A 22,476-nucleotide genomic window follows, 5' to 3' on the forward strand; every position below is an offset into this window, starting at 1 on the left:
CATTGAGGTTTTTTTGTTTACAAGGTCAAGGCTCGTGGAAGAGCGAGAACACAGAATGAATCAGGACGCAACAGAACGAAAGAAACAGTAGAAAGACAGGAGAAAAACACCAACAGCAGAGTTAAGGGACAAAAGAGAGGAACTCTTGGACAAATAAGCAATGGGGGAGGATGCACGGGGTGGATAAGATGCGTGCAAAAGCAAACTGTCAGGAAGAAAAAAATGGAAAATTGGAAGGAGGGATTGGGGTGGGGCAGAAGGGGGGGAAGGGGGGGGATTAATCGAGAATAGAAAATATCATGGCTTGAGGATTATGGATGATCTGAGATGGTGGTGAGCAGCTGCCTTGACTTGTAGGGGAGAATGAGATTGAAGAGAATGTGGAAGTTGGTTCCATAGGCGAGAAAAAAAAAAAGAAGGAACGAATGGGTGGAGATGAGCAGTGATTCTGAATTTAGGTAGTTTCACCAGAAGGGGGTTGATGGTGGATTGTGTGTGCCCTGCAGAAACCTGAGGGGGACAAAGTACAGAAATAGCTGAGGGTGCAAGAACAGAAAGGAGGCGTTAAAAAAAACAAAACAGAGAGACCACCGACCTGTCTACAATGGGAAAGTGATAAACTCATAGACCCAGCTGCATCGTGAAGGATTCCGATGATCTTGAAGGCATTGGTTCCCACGGCGTGAAGCGGGGCAAGGTATTAGGCAGGGGCACCAGCCCATAGCGGAGAGCAGTACTCCATTAAGCTGTGGGCTTTGGAGGCCAACTTAGAAATGTAGTTTGCCCAAGAAAGATCATGGCTGGTGGTGAGATGCAAGAAACTTCTTCAAGAGGATTGTTAAGTAAGTAGATGGGAGGGTTTTCCATGCAGTCCTTTTGGAGAGAGACAGTGAGAGTGTGAAATTTGTCAGGATTGAAAGACATATTCCAAGTGTTTGACCAGCTTGGGTTTTTGCAAGGTCTGAAGAGAGGGAAGAGGCTGCTGCCTGCCTATCTGTAGGATGAGAGATGTCACGGCAGAAGATGTAGTCATAAGCAAATAGATAAGAAGGATTTTCCAGGGAGTCTGAGAGATCGTTGAGGAAGATTAGGAATAAGACTGGGCCCAGAACACTGCCTTGGGGTAATTGAGTCTGAACAGGGAGGGGAGATGAAAGGAACACTGGAGTCCATTGAGAGCCACACATTGTCAACGAGAGTGGAGGACGTCAGTAAGCCATGTGTGGAGTTGACCTTGGATGCCATAGGCACATAGTTTGGAGAGTAAGGCAGCATGCCAGACTGTATCGAAAGCATGAGATATGTCTGGAGAGACAGTCCCGATCTCATGTCTGATATTGAGGGCCTCCATTCATTGTTGGGAGAGTAGAAGCAGCATGTCCAACGTAGTGTGACCTGGTCTGCATCCAAATTGATGTTTTTAGATGAGGCCATTGCAAAAAAAGAAGGATTTTATTTCAACTGGAATGAGGGATTTCATGACCTTGCTGATGATTTGAAGTAAGCTGATAAGTCTATCATTAACGGGATCAGTTTTTGCACCTTGTTTATGTAATGTGGTGATGTAAGTTGACTTCCAAGCAGATAGAAGACGACATAGGGTGAATAATAGGGTGAAAGGGGCAGTAGAGCAGGTTGTTAGGGAAACGTGAGGTGATGCCATCAGGTGCAGTTGCAGAATCAGAGTTGATGGTTGCCAAGCAAATGTATGTAGAACTCTGAGATATAATTATGAGGAGGTATAGATCTGGGGAAGGGTATAAAACAATTGTTAGAGTGTTAAAAGTTCCTTAGAACACAGTGAGCTCCATCATTAGGAAATGGAAAGAATATTGAACTACCCAGACTCTTCCTAGAGCTGGCTGTCTGACCAAACTGAGCAACTGGGCAAGCAGGACCTAGGTCAGGGAGGTGACCAAGAACCCAATGACCACTCTGACAGAACCACAGAGTTCCTCGGCTGAAATGGGAGAACCTACCAGAAGGACAACAATCTCTGCAGCACTTCACAAGTCATGGCTTTGTGGGAGAGTGACCGGACAGAAGCCACTCCTGAGAAAAAGGCACATGATAGCACACCTGGAGTTTGAAAAAAAGACACGTGAAAGACTCTCAGAGCATGAGACAAACAATTCTGTGGTCTGATGAGATGTAAATTGGACTATTTCGCCTGAATACAAAGCGCTACTTCTGGCAGAAACCAAGCACAGCTCATCACCCATCTAACATCATCCCGACTGTGAAGCATGATTGGTGGCAGCATCATGCTCTGGGGATGTTTTTCAGCGGCAGGGACTGGGAGACTTGTAAGGATAGAGGGAACAATGAATGGAGCCAAATACAAGCAAATCCTTGAGGAGAACCTGCTTCATAGTGAAAAAGACCGAAGACTGCGGCGAAGATTTACGTTTCAACAGGAAAATGACCCCAATCATACAGCCAAAGCAACACTGCAATGGCTTCAGAACAAGAACGTGAAAGTTCTCGAATGGCCGAGGCAAAGCCCAGACTCGAATCCCATTGAGAATTTGTGGAAAGACTTGAAGATTACTGTTCACCGATGCTCCCCATCCAACTTGACAGAGCTTGAGCAAATCTGCAAGGAAGAATGGGAGAAAATGTACAAATCCAGATGTACAGAGCCGATATAGACGTACCCATGGAGACTCAAAGCCGTAATCACCACCAAAGGCAGTTCTACAAAATATTCACTCAAGGGGTTGAATAGTTATTGCAGCAAGACATTTCAGCTTTTCATTTTTAATTAACTTGTAAAAAATTTCTCCAACATGTTTTCATTTTGGCATGATGGGGGATTTCGTGTAGATCGGTGAGAAAAAAAAAAATTTTGATTTTCATCCATTGCCAATCATGAAAAACGTTTTTACTGAAATTCACCTTGCTTGATGATACGTCAGCCACGCCACACAAGTGCCTCTTTTGCAACGTGTTGGGAGAGCCTTGATGCAGAGTTTGTAAGACAGATGGCATCTCCTCACCATTCTCAGATGGCGTCCCAAGGGCTGTAGCCCAAAAGTCACGTTCCACATCTTCAGCGGAGTTTTTAGAGACTCGTTCCTGCTCCACTTCACTCGTTTCAGCTTGATTGCATTTCCTATCATCATCGCTCTCACCGTCCCGGCATCCTCCTTCAACAATCATTTCAGCACTGCTTTGCACCAAAATGCATGCCACTCTTGATCCCTCATCCATGACATGAGCGCTGGAGATCTGGGCTACTTTTTCACTTCGACATACTTCCATCTGCTCAGGATATTCCTTCTGCTCATGCAAAGCATTGTTTTCAAGCAAATATAAAACGTCCACATTACCTCTAGCACTACAAACGTCCACATTACCTCCAGCACTACAAATGTCCACATTACCTCCAGTACTACAAACATCCACATTACCTCCAGCACTACAAACATCCACATTACCTCCAGCACTACAAACGTCCACATTACCTCCAGCACTACAAACATCCACATTACCTCTAGCACTACAAACGTCCACATTACCTCCAGCACTACAAACATCCACATTACCTCTAGCACTACAAACGTCCACATTACCTCCAGCACTACAAATGTCCACATTACCTCCAGTACTACAAACATCCACATTACCTCCAGCACTACAAACATCCACATTACCTCCAGCACTACAAACGTCCACATTACCTCCAGCACTACAAACGTCCACATTACCTCCAGCACTACAAACGTCCACATTACCTCCAGCACTACAAACGTCCACATTACCTCCAGCACTACAAACGTCCACATTACCTCCAGCACTACAAACGTCCACATTACCTCCAGCACTACAAACGTCCACATTACCTCCAGCACTACAAACGTCCACATTACCTCCAGCACTACAAACGTCCACATTACCTCCAGCACTACAAACGTCCACCTCACATATGCCACTGCAAACATCTCTTGGTTGAATATCTGCTTTATGTTTATTTCCTGCAGACTCGTATTCCACTTTAGTATCCTCAACCCCATCTTCACTCTTCACCTTAATACTCTTAACTTTATCGACCTCATCCAGTGGACTTGCTGATTTGATGTCAACAATTGCTTTTTCAGCTTCACACTCCACACTTTCCCACTCGTCTTCATGCAATAAAGTAGTTTCATCATCAACACTTGTTCCACCAGCATTCACATTTTCATTACCTGCTGCCAATCCCATGTCATCATCTGTTCCACTATGGATGCTGTGGACTGAAAAACTCTCGAATTTTCCTTGGTTACAAGTTAGGTTTCCTGCCATGTCCTTTTCCCCCTCACTTAAGGCACAGGTCTTTGCGGGAAACTCACGAGTGGAGCGAGAGTGTCTATCAACTCCATGAACGATGCCCTGCCATGCACAGTTGTTACAGTCACTGTGTTTTCCAGACTGAGAAAAATAATTTTCTGGAGGACATTCTACACAGATGTCATCACTCAGGCTTGCGCAATCCATAAGTTGCTGGTTTTCCTTAATACATCTTTCTGAGTTAATTGCATCACTTTCACCTGCACTCCCAAGCACTTGCCGTTTTAAATCACCAAGGTTTCGCAGTATGTCAGGAGAGGGAATGCATTCTGACCAGCCAACCGCTCCATTGATCCCGAACCCACAATTCCCAAGTTGAGCCATCACACCAAGCGCTGCAACCTCTTCCAGTGCTGTGGCATCTGGCCTAGAAATATCCAACTCATGTGAAGTCATTGGTGATGTTAGCTTGTTCTGAAGGATCTCCAGACGTTCAGCCAGACAATCCTGCAAGGCAGGTAACAAGCTAAGAATTTAACATTCTCGATAACAAGTGATTGGATATCTTATTATAGTATGCTGTGGGATCTCCAATGAGTTGTTCCACTGCCTTAAAAGTAAAATGAGTGAGCTCTTGACTTGGATGACCTACCCTCTCATCTGTGACCAAAGTCAGGTTTCTCTGCAGCGCAGCGCAGCGAGCCTGCCAAGCACGGTACTCAGACCGAGCAGAACGCACTGTTGCCCTGAGACGTACTCGCTGGCACTGAAGAACGCTCTCCTGGTATCGAAGCTGTCAATAAATAAATCACAGAGGGATTACAAACAGGAAAATACAACTTAGGCTGAGACCAACAACAACACAACCTTAATTATTTTTGCCACATAAATTTCAGCTTACACATGCAAGCATGGAAATGGTCATAAAACGACGATGATGATGATGATGATGATGATGATGATGATGATGATGATGATGATGATAATGATGATAAAGAAATTACTTAAAATAAGGTTTTATACCCATCGGCATGTTCTGCTTTGACAGGATACAGACTCATGCCAGAACTGTGAGACTCTGTGGAGGCATTTGAGGGTGCCAATATTACCTGGGCTTGAAATTATGTTGCTTCCAGCAAGTTCAGTAAAAAAGGAGGTCCCAAGTACAGCTGTTAATCCTTTGAACCTTAGTGGCCGTTTTACCAGCCGCTATTTAAACCTCCATGTACCCGAGTGACTGGATTTTTCTCCAGGGAGTCCAGGGTGGGGGAGACGAAAGCCCAACGAGCTCAGGGTTCAAAGGGTTAAAAAAAATTTCAGGACAGTTTTGCAAAAATAAGGATGATGGCAAAACATATTCGACACCCTATGATTAACCTGCTAACTTCCTGCAGCTACATCTTTGATGGTGAGAGTCTCCTTTGGGCTGGCAGGATAGCCTCGAGGTATGTACACTCACCTCTCGAGGTATGCTGTCTATCCTGGGTTCGAATGTTGAACCAGTTATAAACACAGGCAGTGTGATTCATCAATGCGTGTACTATCCCTCGGATGGACATTGAACTGGGAGTCTCATCTGCCAGCATTAGTTGGTGGACATAACAGATCCTACAGCGTCTTTCATTAAGAGTAAATGAACTATCACTGGCACCATGAACAAATTCCAAATTCCTGCCCTATCTGCAGGGGGCACTGCATTAGCAGTACAGCTGCACTCAGAGCAAATGATGCTACATGCAGCAAAATGCTGCATACGACACAAGACCTGAGCAAGACCAATACCTTTGTTGCCAGTGCATCATTCTCGACCATGAGCCTGTCTGCCTGCCGTTCAGAAAATGACAATCTCTTCCTCAGGTCACGGACCTGGAGCATCACCTGCCGCAACCTAAAAACAAAACAATTCATTACTCGAGTATGTGTGATATCATGAGAGGAAACTACTTACAGGGTGCAGCGCTTATACCATCGGTAAAAGTGACGTGGGTAAAAGGTTGGTTTCACTTACAGTTATTGAAATAAAGACAGACTTTGGTAACTGTTCATCTTGAGTAAAAAATGTCAGTGTGTGTGTGTGTGTGTGTCTCCTCCATAACTCCAAAACCATGAAACCTAGCGGCCTGAAACTTTGCATGCATACTAAGGGAACACCAAGTGAGTGCATGAGTGAAAATTGGGTGTTGGGTTAATTAAAACACCCCTTTTGAAGATAATCAACGGCCTTATTTAATTATATCCTTCATCAGGCGATCCTCGGCCACCTTGCTCTCTGGGGTTTCAATGCGATTCCTGGGTAACCTCGCTGGGGTCTGAAACTGCTATGTCTTTTGGCCTGCTCAACCATGCCTTGACTTGGAACAGGCCACAACGATTTCTTAAAAATAACGATTTCTTTACACCTGCTGTCCACACATGTTCGTCAAGAAACCCTCATCTTGTCACCCTCTCAAAGTCCAGGCTGTTTGCCTGCATGCATTCATTCATTCATCCGCTCATTCTCCAGATCGTGGAATTTTCTCCCTGTATCCATTGTCTCATCCTCACTTCAGTCTTTCATATGTGCTGTCCATCACTACCCCCATGCACTTCCATAATCTCTTCTACACATGCTGATTCTTCCCCCATTATGTTCCACTCCAGGTCCCATTGCTATGTGATCAAAACTTGAATCCACAGCCAACCTTAATAAAAAAAAAATTAATCTAATCAAACAAGCAAATCAAACTATGTCATTCTTGGTATGACATCAAAACAATGTCAAGGAAGGATCCCTCATCAGGAGGGGACTCGGTTTAAAGCCACGTAAACATTTCCGTGGCATCACTCGCCTTATTCTAATGGGACAGATATCTGAACAATTCCTTCAATTTGTACTGCACTTTGAGACAGACAAAGATTCAAACAAACACTCATAAAACAACTCATGCAAGTCACAAATTTTTCCCTTTGATTCCCAACACGATGCTCCAACATTAATTTTTTTTACTTACGTCCATTGATCTAAGGCTAACCTTTCTGATTTTCCCCTCAGTTCCATTTGGTCCAATGGGGGAGGCGTCGGAGGGTGTCCTGCAGCCATCTCCTGCAGCTGCTGAATGTGCTCTTGCAAACGGCACACATCTTCATCTGAAAAAGAAAAATTCCATCCATTCCATCCATCCCCATACCCTGCAAGGCATTGCGTGCCCACGGCAAGCCATAATTATTTCCATAGCCGAGAATTTACCTCGGTCAAGTTGCTGCCTCGTCACAGAGCGCTGCCAAAGCACCAGAGATTTGGATGGGAACTTAGAAAGGGTACGTCACACAATGGGCTGCTCTTTTTGAAAGTGATCCTGTGATCTTCAGAATGTACAAGAGTAAATGCTAGCAGGTGGGTTAGTCAGCTTAACACCCCTCCATAAGTGTGAAAGTATTTTTTGTTGATTCCCACTTTGTCAGGAATTAGATGCAAACGAGGAAAATCTGAATGCAAGCCCACTAACACAGTTATCTTGCCAGCAAAACAGAAAGTAATCAAACTTTAGAGGCCAACCAACTTTCAGCCCTGTTGGAGACTCAAAGTAATCAAGAAAGTTCCAAGATGAAGAGAATCTCATCAGAAGGAAAGGACTTGGTCTGATGAAGATGCCAAAAGCTTTTGCACAGCAGGAGGTTTTCTGAATATAGTGTTCTCGATCTGAATTCTAGCCCAGAGCAAATGAGCAATTCCTCATTGCCAAATCAATAATTCTCAACACGAGCATCCCAGCATGTTCAACAAAACTCTCCTTACATTTCGTAATAGTCTCGTGCAAATTAATTGGAAAATTTGGCATTGGGGGGGGGTAGGGGAGAGAGATTGGGGGGGGGGGTAGGGAAAATACTTAACAATCCAAATAGCAATAGGTTTCACATCAATGATGTGCCCCAATTTAACCATATGTGGCCATAAAGGACCTCAGCAGCGATCCTTTGCCAACAAAGGGAAACTCAAAAAGGCAGCACTCTATCTCAGGCATCTCCACAATGGCACTTGGTGCCATTTTAATTTTGAATCCTTCATACATGCTGCTCATCATCAATGGGACAAAATGGTTGTGTGAATATATTGCACCTTTGTGTTGCAGCAATAGGGTCCGAGAGTGCAGCTCAATCTCAAGAGCATCCTTGGCCACGTTTTTCGACACCAAGTCCTGCTGTAGCTTGCAGATCTGCAAAGGAGCCCTTCGGAAGAAATCCCAAACTGGAGATGGAGGGGTATGAGACTGTCTCCTGTTTTTGGTGCACAAGTCGAAGAAAACAGGAGCGAAGGTTAAAGTCGAGCCAAACCACTGTTCCAGTTTTACGGAACTCGAGTAAGGCCTTAAACATTATTTTATGTTGCCTTCCCACGAATAGTCAGGAGGCCCAATGCAGAATAGTGTACGACCCTGCTGATTCCGTGTTAGAATAGTGCAACAGGTGTAAATTGACTGTCCAGACACACAGAAACGTGAATCAACTTGTTGCCAACTCTGGATATGGATAGTATGGCCGCCATGACAGTTTACAAAATGGTCGCCATTAAATATACTTTTCGTCATATTTCAGCCGCAAATTGACATGAAATTACAAAATTAGGGTCGATTCGCATGTTTTTGAGCATGCCTGAGCTGATGGGAGTATAGAAAAAAACATTGCTCCATCCATTTTCTAAAAATAATATGACTTGTTTTTCACTATATTATTTTTAAAGAAATGTTCAGGCTCGAATTAGAATGTCTGATTATACAAACCACAATCAATGAATTTTACAACTTTGCTATAAAATGAACCTAAACTACATAACTGTGTGTTTTTCTGTTACCCAGGACTAACTGAAAAATGAAAGCCGCAAGATTTCTCACAGGGGGTTCAAGGGATCGAGAAGAAGAAGAGCATGTAGACTGGAATAAATGCTTTATTTGCCAGGACAGTTCAAAAACTAGCAAGTCAACGCCACTTCGAAAGACTACAATCGTTGGTGTGAAAACTGTAGCTGAATGTTGCAAAGAACGAGAGAAATATAATGACGCTAAATATGTTGACTCATTCTCAAGAATCAGAAAATATTCTGTACCGGAGCACGTCAAAAAGATTCAATGGCACAAATTCTGCTATAGTGACTTTACTCACGCACAAAAAAATAGACAGACTGAAGTCAAGGATTCAGCCACAATCTGTGACTTACGCAGAAGAGATACCCACAACATCAGGTTCCTCAGAGAAATACCATGTCCCGAAGTCACTAAGATCCGCGCACAGCGCTATGGATTGGTCAAAATGCGCTTTCTGCCAGACTGACATTCCTGGAAAAGCTGGTGTCCTGACAAATGTTGAATTTGATCACACATCATCCAGGATGCTTAGTTTGGCCCAATTTGACCCCACCATGCGTCACAGGTTTGCAGGTGTTTCAGACTTGATGGCAGCTGAAGGTAAATATCACCTCAAGTGTTATGTTTCTTTTCGCAGAAAGTATAAAAAGGAGAGTGGAGAGAAAAAACAGTCTCCTGAAAGCATCTGTTTCAGAAATGTGATGAACCAGCTTGAGAAAGAGCTGCAGAAGGGACATGTGTTTACCCTGAAAAACATCTGGGAACACTACAGCATGCTGTTATTGAATGATTTTGGAATTGAGGCTGGAGCCTACAAAAGCTACAATTTCAAGCAGAAAGTGGAGGTTCACTTTGGTAGTGACAAGGTGACATTCGTGCAGCCATTGGATGTCACAAAACCCCTCATAGTTGCGTCCTCAACTGTGACAAAGTTTGCCATGAGAACCGCCGTGAATGATTTATCTGAAGAAGGTGAAAGTTCTGAAGAAGATGAATTGGCCCAGTGCAGTCTGCCTCATCATGAGAACGAAATCCTTAGCTGGATCTTCAGAGTGGGCATAAAGATTTACAGTGACGTAAAACACTCTCCAGGGCATAGCATTATCGGTGGACTGAACACAGAAAATGCAGAGCGAATTGTACCTGAAACCCTGTACATGCTTGTAAAGCTTCTTTGTGGTGGTGACAGCACTGACAAGATGGACAATGAAGAAGCGGATGAGACAGATACCAAGAACAAAGTTCTGAGCATCTGCCAAGACATTATTCATGTGGCTTCAGGAGGCAAAAACTGACCCCCAAACACCTGGGCCTTGGCCTTGCTCTTCACCAGGCTACACGCTCAAAAGAGCTTGTCAATCTTTTTCATGCAGCTGCACACACAGTTGGGTACGATACAGTGAGGCGCATTGACACAGCAATTGCCAATGATGTTATACAATGCTTCCGAGATAATGGAAATGTCATGATCCCAAGGAACTTTCTCAACATCCCAACTACCACAGGATATTTGAGATATTCTAATGACAACATTGACATAATTGAGGAGACGCTGACTGGGTCTGGCACTTTTCATGCAAGTCAGTGTGTGGCCCTCAGACGCAAGGGAGAACAAGAGCCAGTGATAGACATTCAGATTAAACCTGGCCGCTCCAAAGTTCTCAGTGCCCCTCCTGAAATGACAAGCATCCAAGAGGCCAATATGACCAACTTGAAGCCAGAACCTGTTTTCTCTGAACCACTGCAGCATACATGGTACTCACCCGTTGAACAGAAAATCAAAGCAGCCAACACTCAGGAGCTTGCCTGGATCTTGGCCAGATTGCATCAACAAAATAATCAGGCCGTTCCAGGCTGGAGTGGCTTTAACCAGAAGATGTCCACAGTTGAGCCACCAGTGACAGTCATCGGGCCAATGCCGATTCTGAATGCCCCAGTACATGACTTTGACACGCTGTGGACGGTTCTACAGAAATGCCAGGCAATGACAAAGAAGATTGGGGAGAAGTACACTGTCATCACTTTTGATGAACAGCTTTACTGCAAAGCAAAGATGCTGCAATGGGATAAGAACGGCTGTCAGGATCTGGTCATCATGCTTGGAGGATTTCATATCCAATTGAATTTCATGAAAGTACTCGGACAGTACATGGATTCGTCAGGCCTGGAGAACATTTGGATGGAAAGTGGAGTCCTTGGTGGAAAGGCATGTGAACAAGTAATCAAAGGGAAAGGGTGGAACCGTGTCATCCGTGTTCACAAGTTGACTTTAGAGGCACTTTGGTCCGTTCTCTGGGCATGCTTCACAGCATGGGCCAAAGAAAATGACAAGCTCATCCGGGATGACTTGAAAGGTGCAGCTGGAAGAGTTTCAGATGCCTTTGCCAACAAAGATGATAGAGGAATGAATTCCTCTTTTGGAGAACTTTTGTCTGAGGTGGAAGAGGTGCAGGTACTGTTTCAAGAGTTTGAAGCTACTTGTTCAGAAAATGCCACCTTTAGATTCTGGAGAACATACATGAAGTTGATCTCCATCCTCTTGAGGTTCACACATGCTCTTCGTGAAGGAGACTGGATCCTGTTCCTGACATCATTTGCTGAAATGCTTCCCTGGTTTGCAGCATTTGATCATTTCCATTACTCTCGCTGGGGAGCTGTCTTCCTTGCTGACATGCACATGTTGCCGACAACAGCTCCAGAAGTGCACAGAGGTTTCCTTGCAGGAGACTTTGTCACAAAAGAAACAAAGCAGAAGTTCAATGAAATACCTGATGACCAGGCAATTGAACATGTGAACAAAGCCGGCAAAGTAGCTGGAGGTTTGGTTGGAATAACAAAAACAGACTCCGCCCGTGACAGATGGGCTCTCTCTTTCAACGAAAGAGCTCAGCTTACCAGAGACACAAAAAACATGTTCACACTCGCTGGCAGTGAGGAAGACGACGATGATGAGCATGACTGTGCGCATAAAGATTTCGGTCCCAAGAGAATGATCCAAGACCAAGAGTATGTGCTAAAGCTCATTGACCTATTCAAGACCCACAATCCATTTGATCGCACTTCCCCAGAATTAGTCTCAATTACGATAGGGGACATTGCCAGTGATGTTGTGACAAGTGATCTCTTGAATGCTGAAATCACTGGAAAGCAGCTCGTCATAGACTTCGTGGAGGACCGGTTGATCAATAAGACAACAAGGTTTCATGACAGAATCAAGTCTAAGAATCTGCACACTTTCGAGAGCATGTACACTGTTGAAGTCAAAGTGGGAAAGGAAAAAATGGTCACACTAAAGGCAGACAGAAAACTTCTGACACGTGTGGTGACAGCAATGCAGGCAGGCCGAGACGTTGACATGAACAAAATGCTGGAGCAAGAGATATGCGCAGTTCCTCTGTCATTGGCAATGCCTAATGGCAGATTACGTCTACCTCTGAACAAAGCTGACCTTGGCAAGATTCTCCAGCAAGGCTTGCCAAACGTTGCTCCAGAACCGTTATCGACATGCACTATCATCGATGGCATGGCACTGATCCAGGCACTCGGGAACAGGATGAATGCTAAAACGCTTGGTGAATGGGCAGATTCTGTTGCAGATCATATTAGTCATGTTTTTTCCAACTATTGCTCCAGGGTTGATCTTGCCTTTGATCAGTATAGGAAGAAAACGATCAAATCAACAGCTCGAAGTCAGAGGATACGGGGCAAGAAAGCAATCAGAAGAGACGTGCAAACAAGAAGCCAGTCCATGGGGCAATGGAATACACTCATCTGCCTCGATGAAAACAAAGCTAGCTTAGCAAATTTTCTATGCACAGAGTTAGCAAACAAGTTCCAGAATCACGAACAGGAGCTGGTACTGAATGGAGGCTTCACAGATCCTGCAAAAGTGTGGACGTCGTCAGGGAGAGATGTCTCACACTTGTCATCTCCTGAGCACGAAGAGGCTGATACTCGCATTCTTCTCCATGCCAAGGAAGCATATGAACAGGGGTACATGCAAACTGTTGTTGTTAGCCGGGACACTGATGTCCTCATTCTCCTTGTTGCCTATCAGCCGCATCTCAGTCCCTTTCTCTGGATGAATGCAGGGACACCCAAAAAGCAACACTACATTCCCATTGACTCCATCAATATCCCAGATTCGCAGAGGGAGTCACTTCTGGCATTTCATGCAGTGACAGGTTCAGACAGCACAAGCCAGTTTGCTGGAATTGCGAAGCGCTCTGCATGGGCTGTCGTTCAAAACAACTCCCACCTGTTGAATAACCTAGGCAAAGAGGAAATTCCTGATGAGAGTGTGATTGCAGATGCTGAGTCATTTGTCTGCAGGCTTTATGACCCTCATGGCCAAGATAACTCAATTCAGCGAGTAAGATGTGATCTGTTTCTCAGTCTGACCAAAGCTATTGAGAATCTGCCCCCAACTCACGATGCTCTGATTCTACACATCAAGCGAACGCACTACCAGACTTTTGTGTGGAGAAGAGCCTTGGAATCTGAACCACATCTACCTGCACCTGAGAACTGTAGGTGGGAACAGGTCGTCAAAGATGGCAACGAGACATTTCAGCCGCGACTCATGACTGCACAGCCTATTACTGCTTACTGTGTAGAACTGACGACATGCAAATGCCGTGGGTCATGCTCAACTTGACGGTGCAAATGTACACGGAATGGACTGCCTTGCACGAAAGCATGTGGATGCAAAGCCCTTTGTAGGAACCCGTTCAGTGTACAAGCCGATCAATAGCTCTGAAAATTGTACTTGGGTGTTCTCACAACACTTTTCTCTTCTGCAAAGCAACGTAATTTTGTGTTAGAAAGAATCTGACAGCTGTTGAAATAACCTTTGACTGACTGTAAACCCATCTCCATCAATAGTGCTAAACATTTTCTTTTTCACATTTGTTGCTCGTATGTGTGCATTTTCAATTTCGTCTTTAAGTTGTCAATTATGTGAAAAGTTGTGATCCAGTACAAAAATAAAGCACAAAATAGTGTTCCTCGTGTCAGATTACATAGTCTTTCACAATCATGACAAATTTCTGGCTAGTACAATTTGCAGTAAGAAAAAGACTAAATCTGATGGCGGCCATTTTGATTACTGTCATGGCGGCCATAATATTCAGATGCAGACTTGGCAACAAGTGGAACTAGACTTGATCATGCCTAGACTCTTCAAAAACACCAGTTGCACCATTCTAACATGAAATCAGCAGCGAACCTATTTTCTAGGCTAGCTACAGATTTTGGCTTCTAGACTAGAATGAACAAGTTTGAAAGTTACCCAAGGTAAATCAGACAACTCTCTTCAAAAGGTTTCATCTTTGTATACAAAGCCATGGCTCATGGAAAAGATAGAAAATAGAATGGATCAGGATGCAATAGAACAAAAGGAACAGTAGAAAAGGGGGGGTGGAGGAGGGGGGACACCAACAGCAGGGTTGAGGGACAAAATAGAGGGAGACTTGGACAAATAAGGGATGTGGGGAGGAAGAGGGGTATGGGGAGTATGCATGGGATTTGTGGAGAAATTAAGTGATTGGTGCAACAAATAACTGGAAATGAAGGTAAACAGTAAACCAGGGCAATTGTGGTGTGTATCTCAAAAAGTCTTGGATGGATTCAGACGAAACTTGGTGGACAGGTAGGGTGTGTGAAAAAGGATGAATTTATTGGATTTTGGTGAAGATAAGAATCCGGATATGATAACTTTGTTATTTTTCGAGCGATTTCATTATCATTGAGAGGTATTGCAGGACCAAAAACAATATGAAACATGATATTTCAAAAAGTTGTGGACGTGTTGAGTGTGTGTGACAAGGGTGAATTGATGAGACTTTGGTGAGGATGCGGATCCAGATACAATAATTTTCCCAGTGTTCTTCACCATTGAGAGATGGGGCCAAAAACGATATATAGCACAATATCTCAAAAAGTTACGGACGGATTATGACAAAACTTGGTGGATGATTTGGGTAGGTGACAAGAACAAGCCAATTAGATTTTGCTTAAGGTCTGGATGCAGATCCGGCCTTTCAGTAGGATACAAAACGCAAAAAGATCAGCCTGGCGGAGGTATGTGCTCTACCGAGTGCTATTCGAGTTGATTATGTTTCAACTATAAAGGTATATCATACTATATACAATAGGAGAAGTGTGTTTGTTTTCTTGTTTGTAGATTTGTGGGTTTGTTTTGTTTGTCAAACTTCTATGCACTCCTAAACTGCTCGATGGAAAAACTGTTTGTTGTACTCGGGGTGTGCCCAGGAAGGTTTTAGATGATAATGAAATTCATAGTCCTGGGGATTCAGGATGGAGGGAGCACCTCAGTTCCCTCTATATGAATGTGTATTACTGTATTGTACAAGGTAATTTATTAAATTCGAGAACCCCAAATAATTCCCAAATACTAAAAACGATATCTGTAAGGAACCTAATATTTTGTGGAAATGTAGCCTAATGTTACAGAAACACAAAGCACTCGTTTATAGCTTAGTTAACAACCTTATGCAATGGATGAAAGGCCATTGCATTCCGTGAAAATTGGTGTTTGGTGTGCTGTAAGTCGACAAAGAATTATTGGCCCAATTTTCTTCTCAGAAACAGTAAACTCAGAATGTCACATCAACATAATCCATGAGTTTATTGGGCACCATAAAGAAGACTAAATCAACTTAGGATGCTTTCAGCAAGATGATGCCATGAGTCACACTTTGCGATACAGCATGAATGAACTTAAGATACTTTTTGGTGACCGTGCAATGTCCAAGTCATGATGGCCATCTCGATCCCCAAATTTTACGTCGCCAGATATATTTTTGTGGGTTATTTGAAGGATATACTGTGAACTACAAATCCACACACTATTGGTGAATTAAAAGCAATAATCAGTGACACATTCAGCAATATTCCCCAAGAAATGCTACACTCTGTGTCGGAGAGCATACTACAAAGAATAAATTTGTGCCTGCAACATGGTGGTGGACTCTTTCAGCACCTCATTTCAGGGAATCAATTCTGTGGATCATGTCACGTATTTCTGTAACATTAGGTTACATTTCCACAAAATATTAGGTTCCTAGCTTATATAGTTTTTAGTGTATGGGAATTATTTTGGGTTCTCAAATTAAAAAAAACAAAATTATCCTGCACGATGCCGCTCCCGGTTGGTGTGGGAACTATAAATCAAAAATAATATACGCTACAGTAATCATAAAAGTGGGGGGATAGTGTTAATAATGGTATTTTTTGATAGTGTTAATAAAACGATGCCTTACTTTTTGTCTTATTGGTGGCAAAACAGAGCGAGATAAGTATGACTGTTAAACCTGTTTAAATAAACTTTGTGAAACATGTTTTTGGTTTTTCTTTTTTTCAAATCCAGAAAGATGAAACACTTTTGTTTCTCATTAACAGTGGAAGAAACCCTTTCTGTTGACGTTGAAAGTGTGGTTGGGGTCAGGTGCTGCAGTTTGGAAACGATTTCCATAATATCTTATTTGAGGATTTTAAAATCGATTCAAGGAAAACAAAATTTTATATTAGTTCCTGGTTCCATGACTCTTTCAACTGATGTGGAATGCATCTCACTTTGCAGGGCTGGAATGTAGGTGTTCCTTGAAGTGAACCAGAGGCTTGGTGGGAATCAGAGGAGATGGGGAATTGTTCATGGTCACCACTGGAAGGGTTTAAAGCATGGGAAACAAAAGGCTCAAACACCAAACAAACACATTTACACAAAATCAAAGTGTGCCAATTTACCCTTACATTCATTTCAAACAGGACAACCATGTCTACAATTCCCTGATCGAAGAAAATGTTGAAAAGACGGGTGCGGGTTTTTTTGATTTTGGATGAGTAAATTAAAAGTTTAGACATGAGGGAGGAAGAGAAGGCAGTTTCCTAAAATAAGGGGAAAAGGGGGTGTAAGATTTAAGGAATGTACAATTTATAGTGTATCTCGTTTTGCTTCAGGGTTGCACATTGAACGACAAACTAAAGAGAAAATTATTAGAGAGATCTCCACAGGGCATCACCATTCTTACTATCATGGAGAAAACGTGGATGTCACCGAAACTCAAAAATTTACATATGGCGGAAATAGCGCCACCTTTGGTGGTAGCCGGTATTACAAATCATTTTCCTTTATCTTGTGATATGGAGTATGATATGCTGTGATCAATAAAATTTATTTCAACAATAACAAAAATTATAAAGTGCGTATGCAAGACTGCCGTAGCGCATTGCCCACCGAAGGTGGGCCAAGAAGGGTACTCCTGCCCTTGGTTACAATGATGGCTTATTATTGAGGACACAACTTGCGTCCCAGAGGTTGTGGGTGAAGGCAGCAGTATTAGGGAATTGGAATCTGAGCTTCAGAAAATCGAATTATTTCAACAGACCCGCCATATTACGAATGCATAATCTGCCTGTCCGACATGGTCTGGTCAACAAGTGATGCAAGTCCACTCACTGTGGTTGACTCTTATTCCCTTCTCTTGCTGCAATAGGTCATTCTGAATAACTATGGGTTTCTATTCTCCTGTGCTTACAACATAAATAAATAAGAATGACATAAACCAACTAACCAAAGGAGCTTTATGATTGCACAGTATATATGCTTTTCATGCAATTATCTTAACACCAGTCTTGGGCAGCACTGTTTATGGCTGAATCTTTCATTAGCTAGACGGAATAATATTTTGAAAGACTGAATATAATGGTCCATTCCCCTCGCCCCAAAACACCTTAAAGTTGAATCAATGTGAGAGTGACTTCGAAAAAGAGTAAATACGAAGGTCCATACCTTGATCTCCATGGTTTAGAAAGTCCTCTAAGTGACTGCTCAATGTTGTGCAGCCCTCATTTTCCAACACAAACTGGAGCAGTGAACGCAGTTCCACCTGTTAGAATAAAGAACGACCGTTTTCGTTCCGTTAAATCTTTGGAAAATTGAAAAAAACAAACATGTCCCTCTTTCTCTTGTACAAGACATCGCCACATGGTAACAAGGAATAATTTGGTTATAAAGGAGCTTTTTATTTTCTCCTTCTTACCGCCATCACCGAAGGTGGACAGCAGTTACGTTTTCATCCCTGTCTGTTTGTCTGTCTGTCTGTGAGCAGGATATCTCACAAAGTTATGGACAGATTCTGACGAAACTTGGAGAACAGGTTGGGTATGTCACGAGGACGAATTGATTAGATTTTGGGGAAAATCCAGATCTGATAAAAAAAATTATAATTCTTATAGTGGTTCATCACCGTTGAGCGATGGGGCCAAAAACGATATAATGTTCCGAATCTGGCAGCCATGAGTACACAACAGCCAGAGTCCCTATAGATTAGTTATATCGGTAAGTATGTGTTTCTAGTGAGAATCCATCCCCTGTGTCTAATGGGAATTAAGTGTACATGCGCTGTGGGTTATTTTATAGATAGGATTTTTTACATCTTCACTTTCACACAACAACACTCTGCTCATGGCATTCTTCGCGCGCTCGCCAGCAAGCGTGCGTGTGGGCGGAGTCTAAAATAGGCATGGCGTCCCTCTTTGGCCAATCGGCAAGGAGCGGCGTCTCACCCGCCCCGTTTCCAACTCAACACCATCGCCATTACGCACGTGGCCGGAGGTGAGGAGGTAGGCAGAGCCACAAACGCCTCCGATCGGGACTCTGCCCAGAAAGGTGGGAGTTGTCCCGCCTACCGTGAGCCTGTCCAGTGAGGGACGGCCAGCGAATCGCGCGATGCAACCGTCCAATCAGGAGGCGAGTTAGCTCAGAGCAGATGCTCCACCCCCGCGAGGGGGAGGGATAAGAAAGGTCACGAGCTTCTCGTGAGAGAGAGAAGTTGGTTGGTTCCTGCTGGTTGAGTTCGTGGCTCCTGGTCGATGATCGTGCTGGTCGGAGTTGGCGTTCGTCCTGGTTGGTGTTCGTGTTCATGGTGCTCGGGTCGCCAATCGGCGTTCGCGGCTGGCCAAGTCGCTCCTTGGATTCTGGAGGCGTGGGTTTGAGTCCCACCGAGGCGGGTTGTGTTGGAGCGAGTGAGCTGAGGATTCTGTTTTCTTCCACGGAATCCGAGCTCCACAAGCATGGGTCGGTGAAGATCGCACGAGGCGGAGAGGTATCAACCAGACCTTGACCCTCAGCTCGCCTTCCCTCTCGAGCCGAAGGGCCAAATAAACACCATTGAGGTCCATTTATTTTGGGTGTGCGTGTCTGTGTGCGGGCCTGTCTTGTCAAGCAGAGTTGTTAAGTGCTTTTGCTTGTACATTGACGGCATTTCTTATAGTCGGATAACTCTGCTCTTCTGTGTTCCCTTTCCTCCATTATAAATAAATCCCCTGTTCAATGTTCCAGCTCGTTTCTGTGTTTCTTTCATTGGCTTAGCATGGTGCGTGTTGGGAAATTGGGAAACGGTAAATTGTGCATTTGGACCGACGGGTCTTGGTAACCATCCGCTCGGGTTACGCACGGTTCGAGCACGATAACGGCTCGTTCCGCTCGAGGCCTGCCGAGGGTGTGAATTCCCTGGTAGCTTTGCCGTGTGGATATTTAGGTACATTGAAGTTGGCAATTAACCCTATTCCACGCAGCCAAATTATTGGCGATTCACGGTCCTGTAAGGGACCCGTGCCTTTCGGAGTTCTCCGAGGAGCACGATCTAAATTCCGGGTGTTCGGTGGAGCCGACTCTACTGCTCCACCTAGCGGTCATGCTCGCCGCCGACACCCGGCTCCACAACAATATAACATGATTTTTGAAAACGTTGTTGATGGATTACGACAAAACTTGGTGGATAATTTGGGTAGGTGACAGGAACAAGCAGCGCCAGTGAGCTAAGATGGATCTCATCATGTTCTCAATCCATTGGATTACACACAGCATGCCGTTTCTCTGAACAGATTGAGCTTTATTGGTAACTTACGCAAAACACACCGAGCTCTTGGCGATCAAAGAGAGAAGAGGAAGAACATCATATCTGTGACAAAAGCACAAAAGAGCATGCACAGGATGGCGGCAGATGACGTCACGTTCGAAGCAATAAAACAACAACTAATACTGGCGCTGATTAGATTTTTCTTAAGGTCTGCATGCCAATCCGGCCTATCAGTGGGATACAAAATGTAAACGGTTCAGTCTGGCAGAGGTATGCACTCTACCGAGTGCCATTCTAGTTCCCATATGCACTCGGTGATGCAAGGGTTAGACTTAAGACCTCAGAAAGCGAGGTGGCCAAGGATCACCTGAGAAAGGATATAATTAAATAAGGCTGTTAATTATTTTCAAAAGGGGTGTTTTAATTAACCCAAACAACCAATTTTCACTCCTGCACTTCCTTGGAGTTGCCTTAATATGATGCAAAGTTTCAGGCTGCTAGATTTCATGATTTTGGAGTTATGGAGAACACATACACACACGCACACACACACACACACACACACACACACACACACACACACACACACACACACACACACACACACACACACACACACACACACACACACACACACACACACACACACACACACTACTTGTCCAAAGTTTGATTTAAATCCCTAAAAACAGATTCAAATTATTAAATAATTCAGACCATGCATCCCATCAGGTTGAAATTTAAAACATATTGTTGTGGCTCTGCGAAGCCGGCACTATATTGACGGAATGGCATTCAACATATAGTGATCCCAAGACAGTTATATCGTTAGTATTCGTTTAGTTAGCCCTTCCATATGTCGAGTGGGTAAAAGGGAGAAGATGCGTTGCATAGGGCTTTCAGTTAGGAATGTGAAGTTAGGAACTTTATGGAACGTGAAGATGCGTTGCATAGGGCTTCAATCCCCTATTCTTTAATTTACTTTATTTTACACACAAACCCCATCATGCATGCATGCCTACATGCACGCAAGACCAGTGACGCTACCAAAGGAGCAGGAGGAAAAATACCACCGCCGCCTTATTTGCATACGTGCGCCGTTTCCCTGTTGAAACGGCATGCCATAAACTAACCGATGCCTCGCCTCAGCCTCACCACACTCAACACACTCACCACGATGCTACAATGCTCACCATGATCACTACAAATACCTTCTAAAAATCCCCACAACAACATATGCCCGACCTCTTCATCACAAACTCCATAACCGCTACCAACCACATCAACTTCATCACCACAATTTCCACAACCACTCCCAATGTTCCAACATCCTCGCCACAAACACAACACCGCTTTCTCCACCTGACTATAACCGCCGCAACTGCAAACAGCTTCCTGGATGCTCACAACAGTCATTGGGGATGCCAGGGAACGACAAACATAGCGGCGGGTGCTGGTGAGCCAGAATACTTCACCATGTACCTCAAAGCACGAATGTGCACTGGAATGCATTCGGTGACATCTGGATAGCTCTGGCACACCGCTAACTAACAGCATTCGGTTGGAGTCTAGCGCACGTTCATGGCCGGAGAGTGCTCCGGAAAACCAGCGGCAAATGTAAATATTGGACTTCTGTTGCGTGGCCAGGCTGGAGAGCAACTGAGGCCATTTTCGACTCCAGAGCCTGGTGGGGCGGGGCGACTTCTCACGATGGTGTGTAAACACCAATGGGGACAAGCAGAAACGCCTACAGGCTTTCTTGATCCATTTTCTGGCTCCACCTCCACTCCGGGCTCGACAAAAAAAAAGCGAATCAAGGTTCTTTCTTCTCTTTCATCCAGTCTCTTTTTCATCCCGTCGTCCTTTGTACAGAGTCTTTCCGAGCAGAGCGTCGTCTTGCCGAATGAGAGCCAAGCTGAGAGGGCAGTGCTGAATCGTTGCTGCATTGTTGCCAGGTTATTGCCAGGTCATCACCGGGTCATAGGCGCTCAGCTCGCACGGCGTTCTGCAGTCATCATCATAATTAAACATTGACAGACCTTCTTACAGGTGTCCCGTTAAACTATCTCTCACACATCTTTTTCTCCATCTGCGTCTTGTCCACTGTGGACGCATCACTGAGAGAGCATTACCAATTCGCACCTCTTCACACTTTCTCTTTAATCACACTGCACCACATTTTTGCACCTCCCACTCACACACCGTAGACACCCCAGTTTTCTTCCCTCCTCCCCCTCCGAAGCGATTGGGTTGCATAGGTCCGTTGACTGCACCAGCTAAAACGAGGTCGTTTACACCTCAATTCCTCCTCCTCTCTCTGGCTCTAATTTCTTCAGATGTCTGTCTGATGGCACCTGTACCATGTGTAACATAATATAAGATTGTATAAATTATTATTGGGTTAACTCTGCTCTGTCTCCTCTTTCTTTTTGTACATATTTGCATTTATTTTGCTGCATGGACAGTTCTTTGCTGTCCCCTGC

At 44.1% G+C, this 22,476-nt stretch overlaps 1 protein-coding gene across 1 annotated transcript in view; it reads right to left on the reverse strand.

Annotated features, from left to right (window-relative positions):
• The window catches only part of LOC147018250 (uncharacterized), a 91,641-nt gene that overhangs the window by 21,191 nt on the left and 47,974 nt on the right, over positions 1 to 22,476 (reverse strand). Inside the window, exons 6-12 of the mRNA XM_085897772.1 lie at positions 17,923 to 18,019; positions 16,707 to 16,794; positions 8,369 to 8,526; positions 7,284 to 7,398; positions 6,055 to 6,160; positions 4,925 to 5,065; positions 2,899 to 4,779 (exon numbers count right to left, since the gene is read on the reverse strand). Of these exons, the coding sequence (XP_085753898.1) occupies positions 2,899 to 4,779; positions 4,925 to 5,065; positions 6,055 to 6,160; positions 7,284 to 7,398; positions 8,369 to 8,526; positions 16,707 to 16,794; positions 17,923 to 18,019 (2,586 nt within the window). The remainder of the gene's footprint in view (positions 1 to 2,898; positions 4,780 to 4,924; positions 5,066 to 6,054; positions 6,161 to 7,283; positions 7,399 to 8,368; positions 8,527 to 16,706; positions 16,795 to 17,922; positions 18,020 to 22,476) is intronic.

The sequence above is a fragment of the Eptatretus burgeri genome, chromosome 10 (assembly GCF_056783735.1).
Source record: "Eptatretus burgeri isolate ZD-2024b chromosome 10, Ebu_testis_v1, whole genome shotgun sequence".
Lineage (NCBI taxonomy): Eukaryota > Metazoa > Chordata > Myxini > Myxiniformes > Myxinidae > Eptatretus > Eptatretus burgeri.